Raw genomic sequence first — 20,675 nt, forward strand, 5'->3', positions numbered from 1 at the left:
AAAAGGAAAAGGGCAAAGAACAAATTTTAACAAAATGTGAATATTTAGCATTGTTGTACAGTATGCACTCAAAAAAATTGCTCATTTGATGAATGAAAAGTGTGTATACAAAAAATGAACAAAAAGCCAATGGGAAATGTGTGCACTTAAGTATATAGTTGGGTGGGAAAAAGGGAGTAATAGAAATGCCCCCATCGCCTTCAGTTATGACTCTTCCAATGTTCTGTTTTTCTGGAAAGCATGCACATTACATCTTACCATCTTTGTACATTTTAACCTTATAAATATCACTTATGAATTGTTTGGACCCATATTAGAATAATTAGTACAAAAACAGGAGAGACTAGTAAGAAAAAGAGAACCAAGTTTTCAGCTTGGGGAAAGTTTTTAGACTGGGGGAAAAGAATCCTACTTTTAACCATACTGCCTAATTGGCACATAGTATGTATTACTGATTTCCCGAATAATTTACCCAAAACTTACCTATAAGATTCAGAACTAGGGGGCAGAAAACCTAGCCTGAGTGTTTTGCAACCATATTCAAGTTAGTATAGCATAAGCAGTGCTTCAGTGCTTCTGTAAGTTTAATGTGAAATCACGTGGGGATTCTTTGGAAGTTAGCAGGATCTGAGTCAGTAGGTCTGGGGTGAAGCCTGAGATTTTTCATTCCTAAGAAGCTCCCAGGTGCTGCGAATGCTTCTGGTCCACAGACAATACATGGAATAGTAAGGATTCTGGCACCAGATGATTTGAGTTTGAATTCTGGTTATGCCACTTACTAGTTTTATATCTGGAGCGAGTTACTGAACTTCTAGGCATCTCAGTTATCTCAGCTGTAAAATGGAGATCAGTAATAGTATCTGCCTCAATAAAATATTCGAAAGAATCAAAGAGGTTAATCCACTTAGAAGAGTGCTTGCCGCCAAATAACACTTTTTTTTTCTTTCTCAGAATAACACTGTTATATTACTAGAGTACCTGTTCAGTTTCTAAGGGCTGGGAATTAAGGATTTTTACAATTTTGTTTTTTGGGATATGGGATTTTTTTTTTTTTTTTACTATTTCTTTACACTTGAAAACAGCAGATTTTGAAGCTTGAGCAAAAGATTTCATTTTTTCCTCTCTGGCTTTTTACAACAATTTAATTGTATTATGACTGTATACTAATAAATGAAATTACTTAATAGCTTATCTGGCAGTAAAGAAGCATGCTTATTCAACATGACTTTTGACCTATATATTTACCATAATCAGTGGGAGTGAAGGCACTGAAAGGAAGTGAGAGAATACAGTAAAAGCAGTTAAAAAAGAACAAAAAAAACCTTTGTTTACATGACAATTATTTAATTTTAAAGGGGTGAAATGAAATTCATTTTTGAAAGGTAATTCTTTTTATAGATGAGAAAACAAGCAATTTCAGAAGTACGCACATTGAAAGCTGAACTGGCACAAAATAAAATGAATTTGTCTTTACAGCCTCAATTAGGTATGTTAATTTAAAATTTTTATTTCTCTGAAAATTAAATATTTATTTGAAACAGATTTGTTTAACCTTTGTTCTCCTTGGCAATGTTTTATGTAAATCATTAGGTTTACATGTTTTCACTTTCCATGTATGTATTACAAAGGGTTTCAGGAAATGCTAGATATATAAAAGCAAAATGGTAGTAGGTATTTGGTTATTTTTAATGGTTTCAAATCTGTTACATATATTGACAGTACTATATTTCATACTTTTCATTTTGAAATAGTCTTAAAATTTAATAACTGTACAATTGACTATAAAATAGCTGTAAATATGACTAAATTTTAATCATTAAAAACCATATCATTTAGTAAATATTCACATATTGCATGTAAATAGAGAGTTTAATTTATTCATTGTATTTTAATTAAAACAATCTGGAAATATAAAACAATAGGGATATTGAACTTGCATGTAGAGCTATGATAGAATTTATTGTCTAAGAAGTTAAATTTTTTTAGTAATTTATTTTGGAAATACAAAGACATTAGAAATTCAGCAAATGTATAGAAAATGGTTGGTTCCATAATGCCATAAATAATTGTGTGAGTATGAAATGAAATATTCTCATAAAAAATGACTGAATCATCATTTCTTTAAATTTGGAGGGGAAAAAATGTGCAGGGAAGGCAGGATTTATGTAACTCCAGACTTCAAGGATGCAATCTTTTAATCTAAGAATTTATAGGGGAAAATGTAAGTACAACACAGTGTTCTTCTAAATTGCCTTGAGAAAGAAAATAGAGACCTCTGTACATTTAGAAAAGTTCTTTGCACAAAAATGTCTTAAAGTTTTAGAAAGAAACTACTTGAGAAACCAATGTCTTTAAATAGTTAAAAGTAAAATGCAGACATATAAAAAAAAAATTAACTATGAAAAAAAACTAGCCAAGAAATAAAGCATAGATGTCCATAAGTAAAGGAATATGAATAATGGAAGAGTAAATGATCATGGATAGAATCAGGTTCAGCAGCAAGCTTTTCCTGTTTTAAGTAAATGTCAGATATAACCTGATGAAAAATAATATAGCTGGAAAATATTATATAGCTCTAACCTACTAATTCCAAATAGTACCAATTTCACTTTTTGTATTTTGTATTTTAATCCTTATATTCTTTTTTTTAATTCTCTTCAGGGTTAAGTGAGTTTAATTCAAGAGAATGTGAGTACTATACAGAATCAGGGAGCATAAAATTATTCCAGGAGTTCAACTAACCTAAAAAGGATACACTTAAATGGCAGGTTTTAAATTCAGATTTACACACCCCCCCCAAAAAAAAAAAAATTGCAGAACAACTGATTCTCAATACTAGGTTTTAAAAAATCTATTCTAAGCAAACATACGACTTCAAATTTGCATATTTTAAAAATTAGAATTGATTTTTAAGCATATATTTTAGTATCATGGGGAAAAATTTAGCATAATAAAATTCTCAAAGCAATTGCTCCTACTTGATTAAAATACATATTAAAATACATATACTATTAAAATACATAGAGGAATATTTAATATAATAAGTTGACGTATTTATTTTATGTTTCTGGACACTGAACATACATGTATATATATTTCAAATTTAAAAACCAAAGAATATATTTGTTTTTGAGTACACTAATAACTACAATATATAGCAACAAGACAAAAATGTGTATATTTTTTATCTCTTTGAAACTAGATGTGTTTATACAGATAATATTCTAAATCTTAATCGTTTAACAAAAGATGTTCCTGTTTATACAGTTGGTTTTAAGGCTTTCCACATTTCTTCAGATTGCTGTTTGGCTACAGCATCTCCAGAGTAGTCAAGACAGTTTGCATGCCACATGCCAATGCCGCGTAAGCCACGCTTTTGTGTATACGCTGCCTTTAAAGAAATACTCTGCGGGTTATCATACCACACTTGATGGATACGGCCAGCAGCATCCTATACGAATAAATGAAATTGGAAATTTTAAGTATTTAGGACAACAAGACGGAAACACATTTCTTAAATCTAATGATTCAAAAAGGATACAATGAAATCATAAAATTTTAGGGCACAATACTTTCCAGCTCTAGGATTCCATGGTTCTACATGTGATGCTTGCTAGATATCATCACTTGTGGCACTTTTACAACAGCAGAGATTACACAAATGAACCTCCTAACATATTTCATTTAAGGCCCTTCTCATGCCCTAAGAGTCCTTCCTTCTCTGATCTGATGATTATCAACCAAGATGTACATCTGAGTCACTTGTGGAGCTTTTAACAAATACAGATTCCCGGGACCCATACCACACGGAACCTACTGAATCAGAACCTTCCAGGGTCAGTGCTAGAACACGTTTGTTTTGCGTTTTATGTTCTCATAGGTAATTCTGATGTGCACCACGGTTAAGGAGGACCACTGCTCTGGTCCTGTGATGCCAGCTTATACACTTTTTTGTAGTCCCTACAGTTCCTGGAAATATGCTTGGTTAGGAGCTCAACCGATGCTTTTGTTAATGACAAAACAGTTAAATCAAAAGGTAATGGCAAGAGACGAGGAAATTAACTCCTTTTCTTGGTCTTACAGTATTGATTCTAGAGCCTGTCAGGTCTGGACTCCATGGTGCCTTAAGCTCACAGCTGATGAAGAACCATGAACTAGAAAATGGTCTTCAGCTCACCTTTCACCTATAAAGTCCTTTTCCCAAACAACACCTGCCTCCATCTAGTAATAACACAGTCTAGTAATAACACAGCCTCTCTTAGAAGGTATAGAAGTTATGAGATAAGGAAGAAAGGGAGGAGGAAAGGAGCAAATCTAGGCAAATAGAGAAGGGGAAAAAAATAGGACGCAAAAAATAGAATGACCTGTAATTAATTAAAAATAATTACTGCATTTTGTATACATCTGGGAAATTTTTTATTCTCAACAAATACCAGTAACATTGTTTGTATGGTAGCACCACTGGAATTAGAATAGTCTCCTGAAATGACGACTTTGAAGGACAGTAGTCACTGGGTAAATGAATAAGCTGTGGCGTATTTTAGTAGACTCATTATATACAAGCGTGTCTTATACTACATCTTATATTCCGTTCTTTAAAATAATACTTAGAACTAGAAAAAGCCATGCATGCTCTAGTAATAATTGTAATTCACTATTACAAGGCAACTGGTAGAACCTGTACCTAAATATAGAAATATTTATTTTTGAGGATTTGGGGGCAAACCCAAATACATATACTTTTCAATGTTGCCATCGTATTAGCTAGTACTTTGAGCCTTTTGATACTGGTAAGAAATTTCAAATGTCTCAAAACAGTGAACGATCAAAGGATGCATCACTGAGTACAAGTAAGATAGATACACACACGGTGAAGGCATAAATGCCTTCAAGAATATCAAGTTCAAGATGAAGCTGCTGTTGCCAAGACAGCATAAGAAGGCAGAATGATTCTCTTCAATCACAGCAGAAACTTGATTTTAGTGGCTAAGAATTTTACAATGAATAAAAGAGGAACAAAAGAGTTATAACTAGATTATTGTCTAAAGTGCCATTAAATGAATGGCCTTGAAGGCCCATCAAAATGTTTCCTGAATTCTAACATCTTAAAGAATGTGTCTTCTTATTCATTAAGGAAAAAAATATTAAGAAATATTAAATATTTCTAAACTATAACTGGTTACATACAATCTTTACCAAATTGATATCCATGAAACACTCTTCCTCATCCATGTTTACGAGGGCTGGGAAACAAGGTTCTATGTTAAACAATTAAATGGTTTATGTAGTACATCACTTTTCAAATTCTTTAATATAATGTTGTACATTATAAATCTCTAAGAGGGACATACAGTATCTATGCATTGTTTTCAAAATATTTGGCCATGGTATATGTGTGTATATTTCTGTGTGTGTATGTGTGTAATATTAACAGTTCCCAGGACAGAGTTCTATAAATATTTTTGGGCAAAGATAAGGTTACAATATGCTGTAGCTTAATAAATAAGTATATACTTTAGATTCTAAAGTTAAGAAGAAAACTCTACAGTAAAGCTTCTTATATAATTTATATACAGGCATATATAGATGTATATCAATTATAATTTATTAAATGCGTACATTTGCAGTCATTTTTAAAAAAAAGAGTACTAGACCATTAGTTAAAAATACAAATTCACAGGAATTAACTTACAGCATATTATCTTAGAGATATTTATACAGTAACATAATCGAAAGTCAATACAAAGATGGTCTGTATTTAGGTTTTCGAGATGTGGAAAAGTTTTTATTATGCTAAAGGTAAATTATGAAAAATACAACTTTTCTTTGGCTCTTTGGTATCGCAATTCCTATTTATCAAACAGTAACGGACAGAAATGCTAATCATTCATTCACTCCATTTATTCAAGTCTCTGTAATGTTTCAGTCTCCAATTTTAACATTGTTTAATTTGTCTAATGTCACGTCGTTTGACCGAATTATGAAATAATTTTGAAACGATGCCATTTTCCATTGTACAATCCACAATGGCACATCTCTTGTCCTCAGCCTCATTCCTCTCTAATAAGAGCCTCATGAGAGTCTTTATCTACTTTGAAATGGAGGCTGTCAGAGCTGGCAACCAGTTTTGGCCCAGAGCTCTTTTAGAAGCCACAGTCGTCATACATATTTGTCAAGTATTAAGGAAATCCTGTTTGTGAAATGCGTGTTTTTATTATGTCATTTATAGTAACAAGTGGCGTATCAGAGCAGTTCCACTATGAGCATAACTTGAGTTGCCCACCAGGGAAGTAAGAAAGATTACTGATTACACAAATGAAAGGCAGGTTTACTCATATAAACAGAAGTTTGTATACTGTACCCTAAAAGAAAACTAGTAGAAATTCTCCATAACTAATATGTAATTATGAAAATATTCGATTATGAAAACTTATAGAAATAAATGTTCATAACTTATGAGAAGTCTTACTTTATAGTTATAATAAGGAGCCTTTTGACCTTCATCCCACTGGATTCCAGAAATAGAACTGTTTACTTGCTTCATAATCATCTTATAGGGCACCTGACGTCCTGCTGCATCACTACAAGGAGCCCCCCGGAAAGGGACTTTTGCAATGGTACAAACATGATCCTAGAAATGCAAAAATGTTCTTGTTATAGGTTATCAACTAAGAATATGTTAAAAGATAAATCAGAAAATATAGTCAAAACTATTTATTAAAAATATATACTGTAAATAGATATCCTGACTATACAGTATAAAAATTAAATTTTATTATTAAATGAAATATATAACATTCAGAAACTTTCATGGGATTAAACAATAATAACCTCTCTACGTTTTAGTCTTAAACTATATTTCAGAAATTCTAAAGTTTACATATTCTATATAGAGAGCAGTTTATATATATGAAAAACACAAGTTCTAAAAAAGCAAAAGAAAGAGAAAAAAAATCACAAGAAATGAGCTGTTCTTACCTCCGATAAAGTCAGGCAGGTATAATCATAACCGTACCAGGGAACACCCATTACAAGCTTCTTAGGGTTAATGCCCATCTTGATGTAGTCATCATATGCTAATCAAAGACAGACAGAAAAAGCATATTTTTTTCTCTTCCTATGTGTACTAATGTGTTTATTCAGGCTATGCAACCACTCAGAATCTAAGTTTGTAAACATAGTATGTTTATGCAAAATACTAACACAGTGTTTCTCTAATGTGATTATAAAAGTCATCTTTAAAAACTTTAAATTCTAAATCACTTTCTAAACCATTTCTTTGGAATAATAAAAGCATTCAAAACAATTAAGATTAACCTGATGCAAAAAGTTACAAAATTTAATTCTGGGAAGAATGGCACATTTCAGAAAGGCATGCTAATTGTGTCTATTAACTGCTAAGACATGATATATTTCATATTCTGGATTTTAAAGTTTCAAAAAAGTTCTGTAAGTCTTGAAACTTTCTGTCTGGGATGACCTCAGAATTTCTTATAGAAAGCACAAGTGTTTCATGTTTTACAAATATCCTGTAAGTAAGAATTACACCTTGGGATAAGATACTCTGTACTACATAATCTGTAGTTATAGGAAACGGAAAAGAAAATGAACAGATTTCTAGAACTATCAATTCCTTTCTTGCCCAGTGCTACAAAATATGTTTTCCTACCAAGAGAAGTTCCAAGACAATCTAGAATGTTGAGAAGTAAATTTGCTACTTTTCAGAGACTTTAAAGTCATTGTGTACTTAAATATCCAAGAGAGGGGTGAGGTATGCATCATTTCCAAAATATATTTGATAATGAACCTTTTCTTGAAAGAACACAATTATTACCTCTTTGATGAAACACAATTTGGGAACACTATATTAAATAATTACTTTTTAATTGTTACAGAATTAAATTGTTTTTTCAAATTTTTAATAGTATGTGCTTGTGATCAGACTATTCTGTCCAAACAATTATGACACGATAAAATGAGGCCAGGTCCTAAGATTTCACCTCTATATGAAAAAGAAAAGATTTTTTATTTATTAACCAATCAACACTTAAGTCAATGCCAGCTACCCCAGAAAATTTCACTTGAGTGCAAAAGATAGCAAGCAACCTTTTATTCAATTGGCTGATGTGCTACAAACCAGTCCAAACTGTGGGAAGGATAATGCAAAGTCCAAATCATATGAATGACAGATCAGAATTACTTGTAATTCTAATGATATCATTTTTAATATAGCATGGGTACTAATATAAATGCCAAATAAGATAAAGCCATCCTATCATGTATAGAAAATACATCAAACTATCTTCGCTTTTAAATTATTTATCATTGGTTATTTCAACAAAAATGTCCTGTCAAATTCTAGATAAACAAATATCTTCTTCTTGTAATTTTGAGAGAAGAGAGTTGACTTGAGGATAAACACATGCTTGAGTCCCAACTATATAATATTTAATAGCTGTGCAATCAGGAGAACTTAACACCCTCATCTCATCAAAAATAGATGGTTGGTAATAACATACTTGTCCCACATGATTTTTAGAAGAATTAAGTGAAAACTTTAAAACTTTTTGTAAACTTTAAAGGTCTTTAAATTAATTGCTCTTCATATGTTTCAAGAAAGCATTACAAATGGAAGAGGTATACAAATGACTTAGCAATACTAAAAGATATATTAATGTCTGAGGTTATGGGATTAATATTACTAATGATCATTTGGTGTATTCTTACCAGTTAATGTCTGATTATAGGGAGCATTGGCTGCTGCAATACATTCTGACCAGACCTGACTTTGTTCATCATAAGACATGACAAAGAGAAAGTCACAAGCGTCTGCAATTCCAGTATAATTATAGCACCTTCTGTCTATGCACTTTGGAGACCAAGCTACATCAAATGTTACCTGTGGAGAAATGCATGCAGTTTTACGTGACATGGTCAAATATGCATTATTATATCAGATATTTTGTTGAATGTATATGTTCTTGCCTCATACCACCCAAGAAAACAGAACTGCTTACATATATAAATGTAGAATTTGAACACAGAGAACTAAAACTAGAACAGTTCTAAGAAATATATTTTTAGCCAACAGGACTGACCCAGACATATACTTGGACAATGATTTAGACATATATTGGACAATGGACCTATATTTGGACCCAACATATTGGGACATATACAGTGATCAGGAGGCAGAGTGCTGTGTAGAAGAGGATTTTTAAACTCAAATATCTTCAGAGGCTTGACTGTTAACTCAGCTGATGGAAAGAAACAGGTGTAATGACAGTAGGGTAGGATGAGGCCTGTAAGCAACTGGGAAGTAAAAGCACACTAGAAGAATTCAAATACAACAGTTTTTAAAAATATACTGGCTAAAGTGGACATTTGTTGGCACAAGCTGACTGGCCTGTGTGGGAAGATTGAGCCCCTGATTTATAACTACATCATATGTTAGTTTCAGTCCAACCTTACAGTGGTGTTTTATAGCTACATGTGTAGATAGTCAACTCGAAATGTTGAACAGATCACTTAAATGGTCTTATTTTATGGAACTATTCCAATAAAATTTGAGTGATATATTCTATTATTTTGAATGGTGAGCCAGTCTGCCACAAGATATTTTTTGCTTTTAAAATATTTATTGCCTTAACCAAATATTAATCAGCCTTATTTTATATGTGTGCAAATGTTCTAACGCTTCATTAAAAAAATTTTTTTCATAATTTGGCTCTCAATAAACCCATTGATTAATTATTACAAACAATTGATACTTCAGTTAAAATTTTTACACTTTGGCAAGTTTATTCTATTCTTTTTAGGACTTTCTCAAAGTTCTCTCTATAATTCTCTGAGTATTAGCACTAAAGGAAGCTCTGCTTTACAAGTGTAAGCTTTCCTTAATAGTTCTCCAGCAAAATAGGTTATAAAGTGAAATATTTACATATGGACCCCATTTTATCACAACCTCCTATTACAAAATGGAGCCATATATACTGTCATAAAGGAGAAACTAACAAGCTAGTAAGTTTCAAATCATTTTGTTAGCCCTTATCTATCTCCTGAGCATTAAGAGTTATTTTCACCTCATTTCATAGTTCATCTCATATTTCTGAGAAGGCAATATTAATATTTCAGACAAGAAATCAAGACTTTGTTTCTAATCTTGGCTCTGTTATAACTAAATCTATGTAACATAAAACATCTGAATGTGTGTTCCCACCTATAAAAATGAGGATGTAGAAAGAACTCAAGAGCATTTCTAGCTCTTTAATTCTCTGACCACAATTCTGTAATCTTAAATTATCTTTTCTCCAAAATACATTTCTCCTTCCAGAGTCTTTTTCAGTCATTTATTTTCTGGCAACCAGTTCAAGAACCTTTGGGCCATTTTCTGAATTCTTTTCCCTACACACCATCACTAATCTCACATTTTCCTTTGGGTGGCTTATCACAATTGGTTGGCCCTTCCTTTCTACTAACTAATTAATTCAATAAATATTTACTGAACATTTGCTGAGTGTTAGGGTTATGCCATCATCCCAATCCAAACCACAAAACCCGGTATTGTATTACGAGATTAGTCCTTACTGGTCTCCCTTTCTCCTCTAGATTATTTTACAAACTACTATAGAATATTCTTTCCACTTTGTACACATGTAACTTGTTACTTACAGAATAAAATGCATACTCTTCATTCTGATATTCTGGCTCTTCCACAATCTGGCCTATCTTGGCAACTGTGCTTCCCACTAATTTACCTACGTGACATGAACTTGACATAGTAGCCCAAATTTGTCTGCTTGCCCCTCAAACATGGAAATAGATATTCCTACTGCAGAGTCTTTGCTCAATCTCTTCCTCCTTACCTTTTCACTATAGTTTAATCAGTACTAGCAAATACGAGTAGGTTACTTCCCACACACCAATTCTAATCCATTAATAACAGCAATCTAGAGAATGAGGAAAAAGATTTTGAGACCAAACTATGTGATGAGAGGAGTTTGGTAGCCTGCCTACCAGGTATTTGCTTTTCTTGATCTAAATTGTACTCATCTGAAAAGCTGAATTCCACACTGACAAAACTTCCCTACTTGCGTAAAGTCACAGAGATATTAATCCTATCATTTATTATTTTTCCAATGATTCTCAAATTCATGTTGACTGTACCAGAATCATCTAGCACAACTTGACAAAAGCACAGTTCCTAGGCTTTATCCCAGACTTACTGAATCAATCACTGGGGATATTTTTTACAAGCACTCCCTGGTTAATACTATTTATATAATATATTTTACATATATATGTATTTCCTACTTAACTAGATTTTAAATATTTGGAAGGCAGGTAGCATTCATTCACTTTAAACAATTTTTAAACATTTTATAGACATCAAGGAGCTGGTGCCTCTCTTAAACAGAAATCACTGTCTAGCCTAGTAGGGTCTTTTTAGTTTTATTGAGGTATAATGACAAATAAAATTATTATACATTTAAAGTATACAATTTGATGATGATATGTATACATATTGTGAAAGAATTCCCATCACTGAGTAAATTAACACATCGATCACCGCACATATTTACATTTTTCGTAACACAAGTTTTACTTTATTAAGAAATTTCAATTATAGAATACGGTATTATAAACTATAATCACTATGTTATATAAATTCTCAGACCTTAGTCATCTTACAACAGAAAGTTTATACCCTGTAACAGCCTCTCCCCATTTCCCCCAGCCTCTGGTAACCACCTACTCTCTGTTTCTTTGAGCTAGAATTTTTTTTTTTTTTTTAAATCCATACATAGAGGATGCCGTGCAATATCTGCCTTTACCTGTCTGGATTACTTCACAGAGCCTCATGCCCTCCAAGTTATCCATATAGTCATAAGTGACAGGATTTCGTTCTTATAATTGATTGCTAATTTCACACCACTATAGTCAGAAAAGATGCTTGATGTGATTTCAATCTTCTTAAATTAACTAAGACTTATTTTGTAATCTAACATACGCTGTATCCTGGAAAATGTGCCATGTATGCTTGAGAAGGATGTGTATTCTACTACTGTTGAATGAAATGTTTTATGAATGTCTGTTAGGTCCCATTGATCTACATGCAGTTTCCTTACTGATGCTCTCCTATTAATTATCTGTCTGCATGATCTATCCATAGTTGAAAGTGGAGTACTGAAGTCCCCAGCTATCATTGTATTTCTATCTATTTCTGTCTTCAGTTATGTTAGCATTTACTTAATATGTTTGGGTGCTTTGATGTTGGGAGCATAAATGTTTATAATTGTCATATCCTCCTGATGACTGGACCCTTTAATAATTATATAATGACTTTTTTGTCTCGTTACAATTTTTGACCTGAAGTCTATTTTACCTGATATAAATACAGCCATCCCTGCTTTCTTTTGGTTTCCATTTGCATGGAATATGTTTTTCAACCCCTTTATTTGAGTCTTTATGTGTCCTTAAAGCTGAAGTGAATCTCTTACAGGCAGCGTATAATTGGATCTTATTTTTATTTATCCATTCAGCCACTCTATGTCTCCTGATTACAGAATTTCATCGATTCACATTTAAATAATTATTAATAAAGCAATTATTGATTGTAGTATTTGATAGCAATTTACCATGGCCGTTTTGCTAATTGTTTTTTGGCTGTTTTGTAATTCTTTTTTTCCTTTGTTTTCTTCCTCCCTTCCTTTGTGATTTGATGATTTCCTGTAATGACATACATTCTTTCTTTTCCTTTATCCTTTGTGTATCTGTTACAGGTTTTGTTTTGTGGTTATCATAAGGCTTACATAAAAAAAAAAAAAAAATTTTTGTAACTATATATGGTGATGGATATTAACTAGACTTACCAGATGATAATTTCACAATATATACAAATATCAAATGATGTCATAACTTAAACAATGTTATAACTAATACATATAACTAATATAAATGTTATATGTCAATTGTGCATCAATAAAAAAATTTTTAATTTTGAAAAAATCTTACACAGTCTATTTTAGGTTGATAACAACTTAAAATGCATACAAAAGCTCTACATTTATTTATCCTCCCACATTTTATGGTTTTGGTGTCACAATATACATCTTTTTTAAGTAATGTATCTGTTAACAAGTTATTGTAGTTCTAGTTATTTATAATACTTTTGTCTTTTAACCTTTATGCTAGAGTTATAGGTGATTTATCCACAACTATTATAATATTCTGAATATATATTTAACTTTATATTTACCTTTACCCATGATGTGTATACTTTCATACGTTTTTATGTTACTAATTAGCATCCTTTTATTTCAGCTTGAAGAAGTCCCTTTAACATTACTTGTAAGCTGGTCTAGTGCTGATGAACTCATTCCACTTTTGTTTGTCTGGAAAATTCTCTCTCCTTCAACACTGAAAGACAGTTTTATCAGGCAGGAGTGTTCTTACTTGGCCATGTCTTTCTTTTAGAACTTGGAAGATCTCAATCCACTCCCTTCTGGCCTGCAAGGTTTATGCTGAAAAATCCACTGCTTGTCTTATGGGGGATTCCCTTGTACACAATAAGTTGCTTTTCACTTGCTGATTTTAAGATTCTTTATCTTATTTAGCTTTTGACGATTTAATTATAATGCGTCTTGGTATAGGTCTCTCAGGACTTCCTGAATCTGGATGTTTATTTTTTTCCCCCAGTTAGGGAAGTTTCCAGCCTTACTTCTTTGAATAAACTTTCTGCCCCTTTCCCTCTCTCTTCTTTTTTGGGAATCCTTTAAAACATATTTGTCCATGTGATGTGTCTCATATGTCCCTGAGGCTACCTTCACATTTTCATTCCCTTTTCTTTTTACTGCTATGATTAGATGAAATCCACTGCCTTTGAATTTGCTGATCGTTCCTTCTGCTATATTTAGTCTGGTGTTGAATCCCTCTGTTGAATTTTTCAGTTTTGTTATTGTTATTCTTCATTTCTATGATTTCTGTTGAGTACTTTTTAATATTTTCTAACTCTTTGTTGAAATTCTCATTTTGTTCACGCATTGCTCTGCTGACCTCGGTGAGGCACTTTATGACTTTATTTTGAAATCACTATTGAGTAAATCACTTACTTGATTTTCATTAAAGTCTTTTCCTACTGGTTTATCTTATTCTTTTGTTTGGAAACATATCCCTTTGTTTCTTCATTTTCCTTGACCCTCTGTGTTTACTTCTGTACATTAGATAAACAGCTACCTCTTCCAATCTTGAAAAACTAGTCTTATGTAAGAGATGAAACTTGTCATCAGTCTGGTGTGAGCTCCTGGGTCTCTCTCAAACCTTGGTGATTGTCCAAGTTGCTGTCTTTGTTCTTCTCACTCCCAGTAGGCGAGGGTGCTCCAAGACCCACCAGTGTCCCCCAGGGGAGAATCCCAGTGAGCACCAAGATGCAGGCTGATTAGAAGCTAAACCCTTCAGCAGCTGGGAAAGTGTGCAGTTAAACCCCTTCCCGGAGATGGATGTTTCTTCTTGCTCCCTCTGGGCGGACCCTAAGTGTATAACCTTGGGGGTTCTTACCCCCATTTAAAAACTGCTTCTTTGTTTGCTGTAATCCTATGGGACTCATGCATGCAAAGCTTGCTGGCTAAGAGAGCTGGGTGATTTAGGGGCCTGTCCATTGAATGGCAGCCATAAGGTTGGGATGCTATATGTGTGGACATGTTCCTTTCAGGGAGATAGTGGTGACCTGGATTTCAATGTGGTCATTTTCTTAGCCAGCCCACTGCTGGCTCTTCTGGGGCCTGGGGAGAATCACAGTCACTACCTAGATCTACGCTAATTAGAAGCCAGAAGCTCAGGCAGCAGCTTGGGAAGTAGGAGGTCAAACGCTTCCAGAAGAAGACTTGGAGCTGTGTGCCTCTGCCTGCACTTCGTGAGCTGAGCCCTGGGGGACTATCCTGTGCTGGTGCTCAAGTGCCCTGGGAGCCTCTTCTTTGTTTGCTACAGTCCTGTGAGCCTCATGAAGGCAAGTCCTGTTGGCTTTCAGAGCTGGGTGTTTTGGTGGCCCATCCCTCGTGTGGGAGCCTTAAAAGTTGGGGCACTAAATGTGCCCCTCAAGGAGACGCTGGGAGTTGGAGGTGCCCCCCTGATCATACGGTGCTATGTCAGGTGTGGGGTTTCTTAGGAAAGTATGTATAAGCATTTCCCACTAATTTCGATGTGGTCATTTTCTTAGTCATCTGACGTGTAGGAGTCAGTCAGCTGGATTCTGGATTTCACTCTAGAAGTTGCTCCGTTTGTAGCTGTACATTCTGTGCGTCCATGGGAGGAGGGAAATTCAGGAGCCTCCTATGTCTCCATTTGGTCCAGGATCTCCTAGCCTCGTAGTTCTTAACCATAATCACCGATGAAATTTTTAAAAAATACGGACTCTGGGCTTACCCCAACCTTCTGAATAATAATCTCTGGGATTGTGTTCCTGAGTGTCTGTGTGTGTGTCTGTGTGTGTGTGTGCGCGTGTGTGTACCTTTTCTAAGACTCCTTGTTACCTTCATGTATCTTGGCCAGGATGGAGAATCACTTATCTGGGGACACTGTATCCTTTGTTACCCATATACTGCCTGGCATGATGCCCGGTGCTGTGATCTGCTCTCCTCATTCTCCCACTGGCAGTGGGGAAGCACCCTGCCTTGTCATAGTTCTGACTAGTTCTATGGAGTTAGTCCTTTGCGCCTTAGTGGGCCTGGGGGCTTTACAAGTAATTCAGAGTCTATGGAACATCTGAGACACTTCCCCAGAACTACCCCTTCTCTTAGCAAGAGCCATCCCTGCTCTGCACTGAGGAAAGCAGGGCCTGGACAGCTGAGCCCTTCCTGATTCTTGCGGATACTTTCCCTATCAAATACTCCTAACCCTGAAGTAAGCATAAAAGGTGGGCTAATCCACGTTGTATCTTGATGTCCATAGACAACAGATTTATCACACTAAAAATCTGTAAAACTTTTTAATATAACCTCCGAAATTCCAGAAATCTTTTCTAGGACTAAGTGCTGAATTTTTTTTCCACTCAATTACTATAAAACTGAGATTCTATTAATCGTACCTTCACGAATACATTTTGATAGGGATATTACAGGTTTTCCAAAAAACATCAAATGCATTTTTACCTGTGATCCCTCAATTTCACGATGGAAAGAATCTGTAGTTTCTTTGACTAAAGCAGTTAATGCATGATATTCAGGTGATGAACGATCAACATCTTGCTCTATGTCTATATTAATTCCATCCATGTATTGTGTTTTGCACAAGTTCACTTGTTGAGCTATCCAGGATGCTCTGAAAGTAGGATCGACGATCTCCTTTACCGACACGTCTCCTGGGGAAGAAACGTACGTCTTCTGTACATACAGGATTTTCACAATTTAGTGACATTTAGTTCCCAAACCCATTCCAGGAGAGCAAAACGTCCTTAAAACATCTCATTATTTTGGAATACTGAGCTGCCAATTGAACTTTTTCAAAGGGAGACGTAATACACCAAAATAATAAAAAGTCATTATAAATCTCCAAAATAACCGCTATGAATAATTAGTAAAATCATTCTCAAATTAGAAGCAGAGATTGTGGATTAGAATAACCTAAAGGTCATTATGGTAATTAGGAGTCATATTTTCCTCAAAGCTATGCATTGGTTTATTTAAGCTTTTAACACTCTCTGTATCTGTGACATGAATTAAACAGACTTCAACATTAATTTTCGAATGTTAAAAATATACCAGATAAACGTCAAAAGGGAATTTTTTGCATGGTCAGGATAACAAATGATTCAAGTAAACTTACCAATTGTCTGGACACATCTGGTAAAAACTGCCACTCACCTTTTAGCACCACTCTGGCCCCTTTTGAATGAGCATAGCACATAAGTTCTGGGTCATATTTTCCAAAGACTGCCACACTTGTAATCTGTGACCAGTCATAAGATTTCCAAGTTTTGTCACCAACGTGAAACACAAAGACCTGCCAGAACAACAGGAATAAGTACCATCACTTAAACCAAGAAGAATATCAAGCCGAAAACCCAAAGTAACGTCGATTAAACATCAACCATATGCCAGGCACTGGTGGGCACTGAGAGTACAAAGTGAATAAGACATATGGGCAGGGGGCCCCTATAATTGGTAGCAGGGGAAATTAGCCAGCCTGGAAAGTAGGGAAAGGTAGGCTAGGAAGAAACAGTGGCAAGTGCCAAGGCCCGAGGCAGAGAGGACGGTGGTTGTGTAACTGAATAGTGAGTAGGGCTGAGGCCTAGAATGTGGATTGTGACAGCAGGGGTGAGGCAGACAGTGGAAGGCAGGGCTAAATCATAAAAGGCCTCGAAAATCCTCTTTTGAAAATAGTATTTTATCCTGAAGCCAGTGGTTTTAAAGGAGAAGTTGCATGTTTGCATTTTAGGTATGCATTTCTATATACATTTGAGACAAATCCCTTCAGTTGAAGTAGAAATGGATTCAGAAGAGGCTAAAACTGGAGGCAGAATATCTACTATGGATGTTGTTGGAAGAATCCAGGCAAGAGATGATGGTGACCCAGCCAAAGCTGGGGCGAAGCAGAGACAGGTGAGATAAATGAACAGGTCTGGAAGACCCAGTGGAGCAAATTTCACAGGACTGTGTGACTATCTGAATGAGTGAGACAAGAGAAAGGAAGGAGGTTGGTGACACTCAGGATTCTGGCTGCTACAGGTGGAGCCACAGATTCTGCATTTCTATGAATGATTTTTGGTGAACTTTACTTCTTAGAATAGCACTCAAGTTAAATTCCAACGAAGCTGATGTTGTTTCTTCAGTATTTTTCCCCACAGAAAATTCTAGAAGCACAGAAGGCTAAGTGATCATTTTTATTTATTCCAAATAAGGTGTTAAGTCAATTTTTCAGCAAATACGTATTGAATTTCATTAAGGTATAGGGAGCGTATATTGCAAGGGATTAGTGACAAAGAGGTTAAAAAGAGAGACCAGGTTCATTATTTAATTACAATAGTATTCCGGGCTCCATCAGAATGCAGGGGGGCCATGACAGCGTATAAAGGTTGGGCAGGAAAACTTCCCTGAGGACCACGTACTTAGGATAGGACTGAAATCTAGGTAATGACCTGGACAGAATGAAGGACGAAATCTGGGGAATTGACCTGGGCAGAATGGAGGAGGGGTACCTATGGATAAAAAGAGCATTCTCAGCAGAGGGAACGAAAAACGGCAAAGGTCTCAATTACTTCAGGAGAACTCTGAATTTCTGGAAACAAAAGAAAGTCAATGTGGCTGAAGCACAAAATCCTGTAAGTACATGGACTTGGATAAAACTAGTAAGGTAGGTGGTGCAAGGTCAAACAAAGCTTTGTAGACAACTAAGAACTTTATATTTTACCCTGAGGTCAATGGGAAGCCATTAGAGTATTTTAAGCACGAATGGAGCCTAAACTAAGATTTGCCTTGAGAAATAGGAAAGGCAAGGAGGGGAGGGAGAGAGACAAGGAAGGAGATCATTGGGCCACTGTGAGTAGAATAGATGAGGAAGGTTCATGGGGAGATCTAGCTATAAAAGTGAAACCGCACATTTCTCAATTTTCCAATCTCGGGGGTTTTTTGTTTCGTTTTCTTTTCACAATTTACTGCATAACTCATTTCTGTTAAGCAACAGCCCACTGATACAATAAAAAGTACAAAATGTGAAATTGAACAGTTCACTGTTTTTGGACTCACATTTCCATCATGAACCTTATCTCCTGTTTTAATTCTGATAATTAAAATTAGTTTTAAAACATTCTGAGAGCTTGTCATATAATAGAAATCCTGAAAAATATCTGGATGATCCAATTGAAAATATAAGGGAAAAGAGCTATGGAGTCTCGTCTTTGTGTTTGAAAAGTTAAGAAAAGCTCAATAGAGAAAAAGACCATTTACCAGGAACATGCAAATGAACACAATTTTGCTCGTTTGCATAATTGGTTTTCCAAATGCCTACAGACACTGCCTAACCCACTAACAGGTATTGGTGCTACAATAAGTCTTACAGATGTTATGTTTCCACACAGCAGGTTCTCCATAAACACTATCACCACTTTTATTTCATCTCCTAAGCAATGCATATATACTTTTTTTACTGGGCATTTAAATGCCCCAGCCTGAAACTTAATCTGCTAGATTGAGAACTGGCAATTGTCCCTGTCACTACAAAAGAATTGCTCTTTGGACTAACTAAGCCTTTTGACCTGCTTGATGTCCAATTCCTGTGACAGTCATCAAACCAGGCAGTCAGGTAGTTTTCATGTTGCCTCCAAAACAGTTTAATTGAGGTTACTAGAGGCCTCATAAATCGTTAGGTGAATAGAAGTAAAATGGACTGATGGGCCCATTTTTACCACCTTCTTGGGTGGTTTTGAGGTGCCTACAGGAAAGAGCTGGTGGGCACAGCAAAGCCCAGGGAGGCGAAACCTGCTGCCTTCCAGTGTTCCGTTGGAGCGCTGAGATTCTTTCGAACTGAATCCTTCTCTAGGAAACCGATGGTTCTTCCTGCTTAGGGAATATCTCGTTATCCTAGCTCCTTGCTTGTAAGGCCGAGTGCACTGCAGAGACACAGCGGGTGATGAAAGCAGCTTGTATTTGGAGTCAGACCTGGGTTTGAATCCTTGACTGCCTCTTGCAGGCAGACACTTACTGTGAGACGTGGGAGGAGTTAGTCAACCTCTCTGAGCCCAAGTTCCCTCATCTATAAGATGAAGCAATCTGGAAACAGAACAGCCCGCACGAGTGGTGAAAGTTGGTTTCAGCACCCACACCACCTCTTTTTAAGGCTCGGTTCTACTCTAACTTCTCTTGGGCCAAGAGGACCAGAGCCAGTGTGGCAGGCAAGAGGCGCTTACCTCGAAGTCGGGGTGGTGGTGGATGGGTTGGCAGAGCGCTGGATCCTGGCACGGGCAGTTGGCACCAGCCGGGAGCGGCAGCATCAGCAGCAGTGGCAGTAGCAGCAGCGAGGCCATCCCAGGGGCGCTGCTCCGCGGGCGGGCGAGGAGGCGCCAGAGCCTGAGCGCCGGCCTGGACTCGCCGCGGGATCACCTGGCTGTGCGAGCAGGATCCTCAGGCCAGAGCGGGCGGGGACTGACCCTCCACGAGCCGGGAGGGGCGGTGCTTCAGGGGCGGGGCGGGGAGGGGCGGGGCTGTAGCCAGGGCGGGGTGCGTGTGGGTGGATGAACGTGGAAAGGCCGCTGTGAGTGCTGCCCCCTACAGACCAGTGCTTCGCCTCACAGACGACCAAGTAAATATAATCTGTATGGTCCATATGCCCTCTCCCCAACACTCTGTCCCTGTCTTTGGCTTATTGTGGTAGTTGGTGCAATCCTTGTGGAGTCTGAAGGTGAAGCCAAACTGCAGAAGTAGGGGGCCTTGGAAAGAGGCACTGAGCAACGTGGTTGGAATGGCCAAAAGATTTTTCAAATACGAATATTCGTTCTGAGTTAACATTGATAGTAATACGATCATCTGATTTCGCTTTTCTCGTGCTTTAAACCTCTAAAACCCTAAGCCCACAAGGACAAGAAGACGACAGCAACAAAATTTCGGAAGCTGGAAAGCACCAAGTATGAGAGGGAAGTGCCCCAAGCCCCAACAATGGGGAAAGCTAAGAAACAACCCAATTTAAAC

General features: G+C 36.1%; 2 protein-coding genes across 7 annotated transcripts in view; one reads left to right on the plus strand and one right to left on the minus strand.

Moving 5' to 3' along the window:
- The window catches only part of SPATA1 (spermatogenesis associated 1), a 43,482-nt gene extending 30,474 nt beyond the window's left edge, over positions 1–13,008 (plus strand). For 4 of the 6 annotated variants that reach the window (XM_074335052.1, XM_074335053.1, XM_074335054.1 and 1 more), the window contains 2 exons: positions 1,399–1,486; positions 3,690–6,475. In XM_074335052.1, coding sequence (XP_074191153.1) covers positions 1,399–1,486; positions 3,690–3,730 — 129 coding nt within the window. In that variant the 3' untranslated portion in view covers positions 3,731–6,475. Of the gene's footprint in view, positions 1–1,398; positions 1,487–3,689; positions 6,476–8,747 lie in introns of those variants that run through there. The other 2 variants (XM_074335056.1, XM_074335057.1) reach the window with 2 other exon arrangements.
- On the minus strand, positions 1,483–20,156 carry CTBS (chitobiase). Its single transcript, XM_074335059.1, has 7 exons — positions 19,898–20,156; positions 16,857–16,995; positions 16,146–16,354; positions 8,728–8,899; positions 6,979–7,076; positions 6,470–6,631; positions 1,483–3,451 (listed from the first exon to the last, which is right to left on the minus strand). Exons 1-7 carry the CDS (start codon positions 20,012–20,014, stop codon positions 3,260–3,262), a joined length of 1,089 nt encoding a protein of 362 aa, XP_074191160.1. The 5' UTR covers positions 20,015–20,156; the 3' UTR covers positions 1,483–3,259.
- Between the last annotated feature and the right edge of the window lie 519 nt (positions 20,157–20,675).

This window comes from Rhinolophus sinicus, linkage group LG06 (genome assembly GCF_036562045.2).
Source record: "Rhinolophus sinicus isolate RSC01 linkage group LG06, ASM3656204v1, whole genome shotgun sequence".
NCBI lineage: Eukaryota > Metazoa > Chordata > Mammalia > Chiroptera > Rhinolophidae > Rhinolophus > Rhinolophus sinicus.

Excerpts from the sequence above, each read along its gene's own strand:
- CTBS (XM_074335059.1), bottom strand. The coding sequence starts at position 20,014 with ATGGCCTCGCTGCTGCTACTGCCACTGCTGCTGATGCTGCCGCTCCCG. Across the intron at positions 16,996-19,897 it reads ACCACCACCCCGACTTCGAG|GTCTTTGTGTTTCACGTTGG; the intron begins GTAAGCGCCTCT and ends TTGTTCTGGCAG. Across the intron at positions 16,355-16,856 it reads GGCCAGAGTGGTGCTAAAAG|GAGACGTGTCGGTAAAGGAG; the intron begins GTGAGTGGCAGT and ends TTTCTTCCCCAG.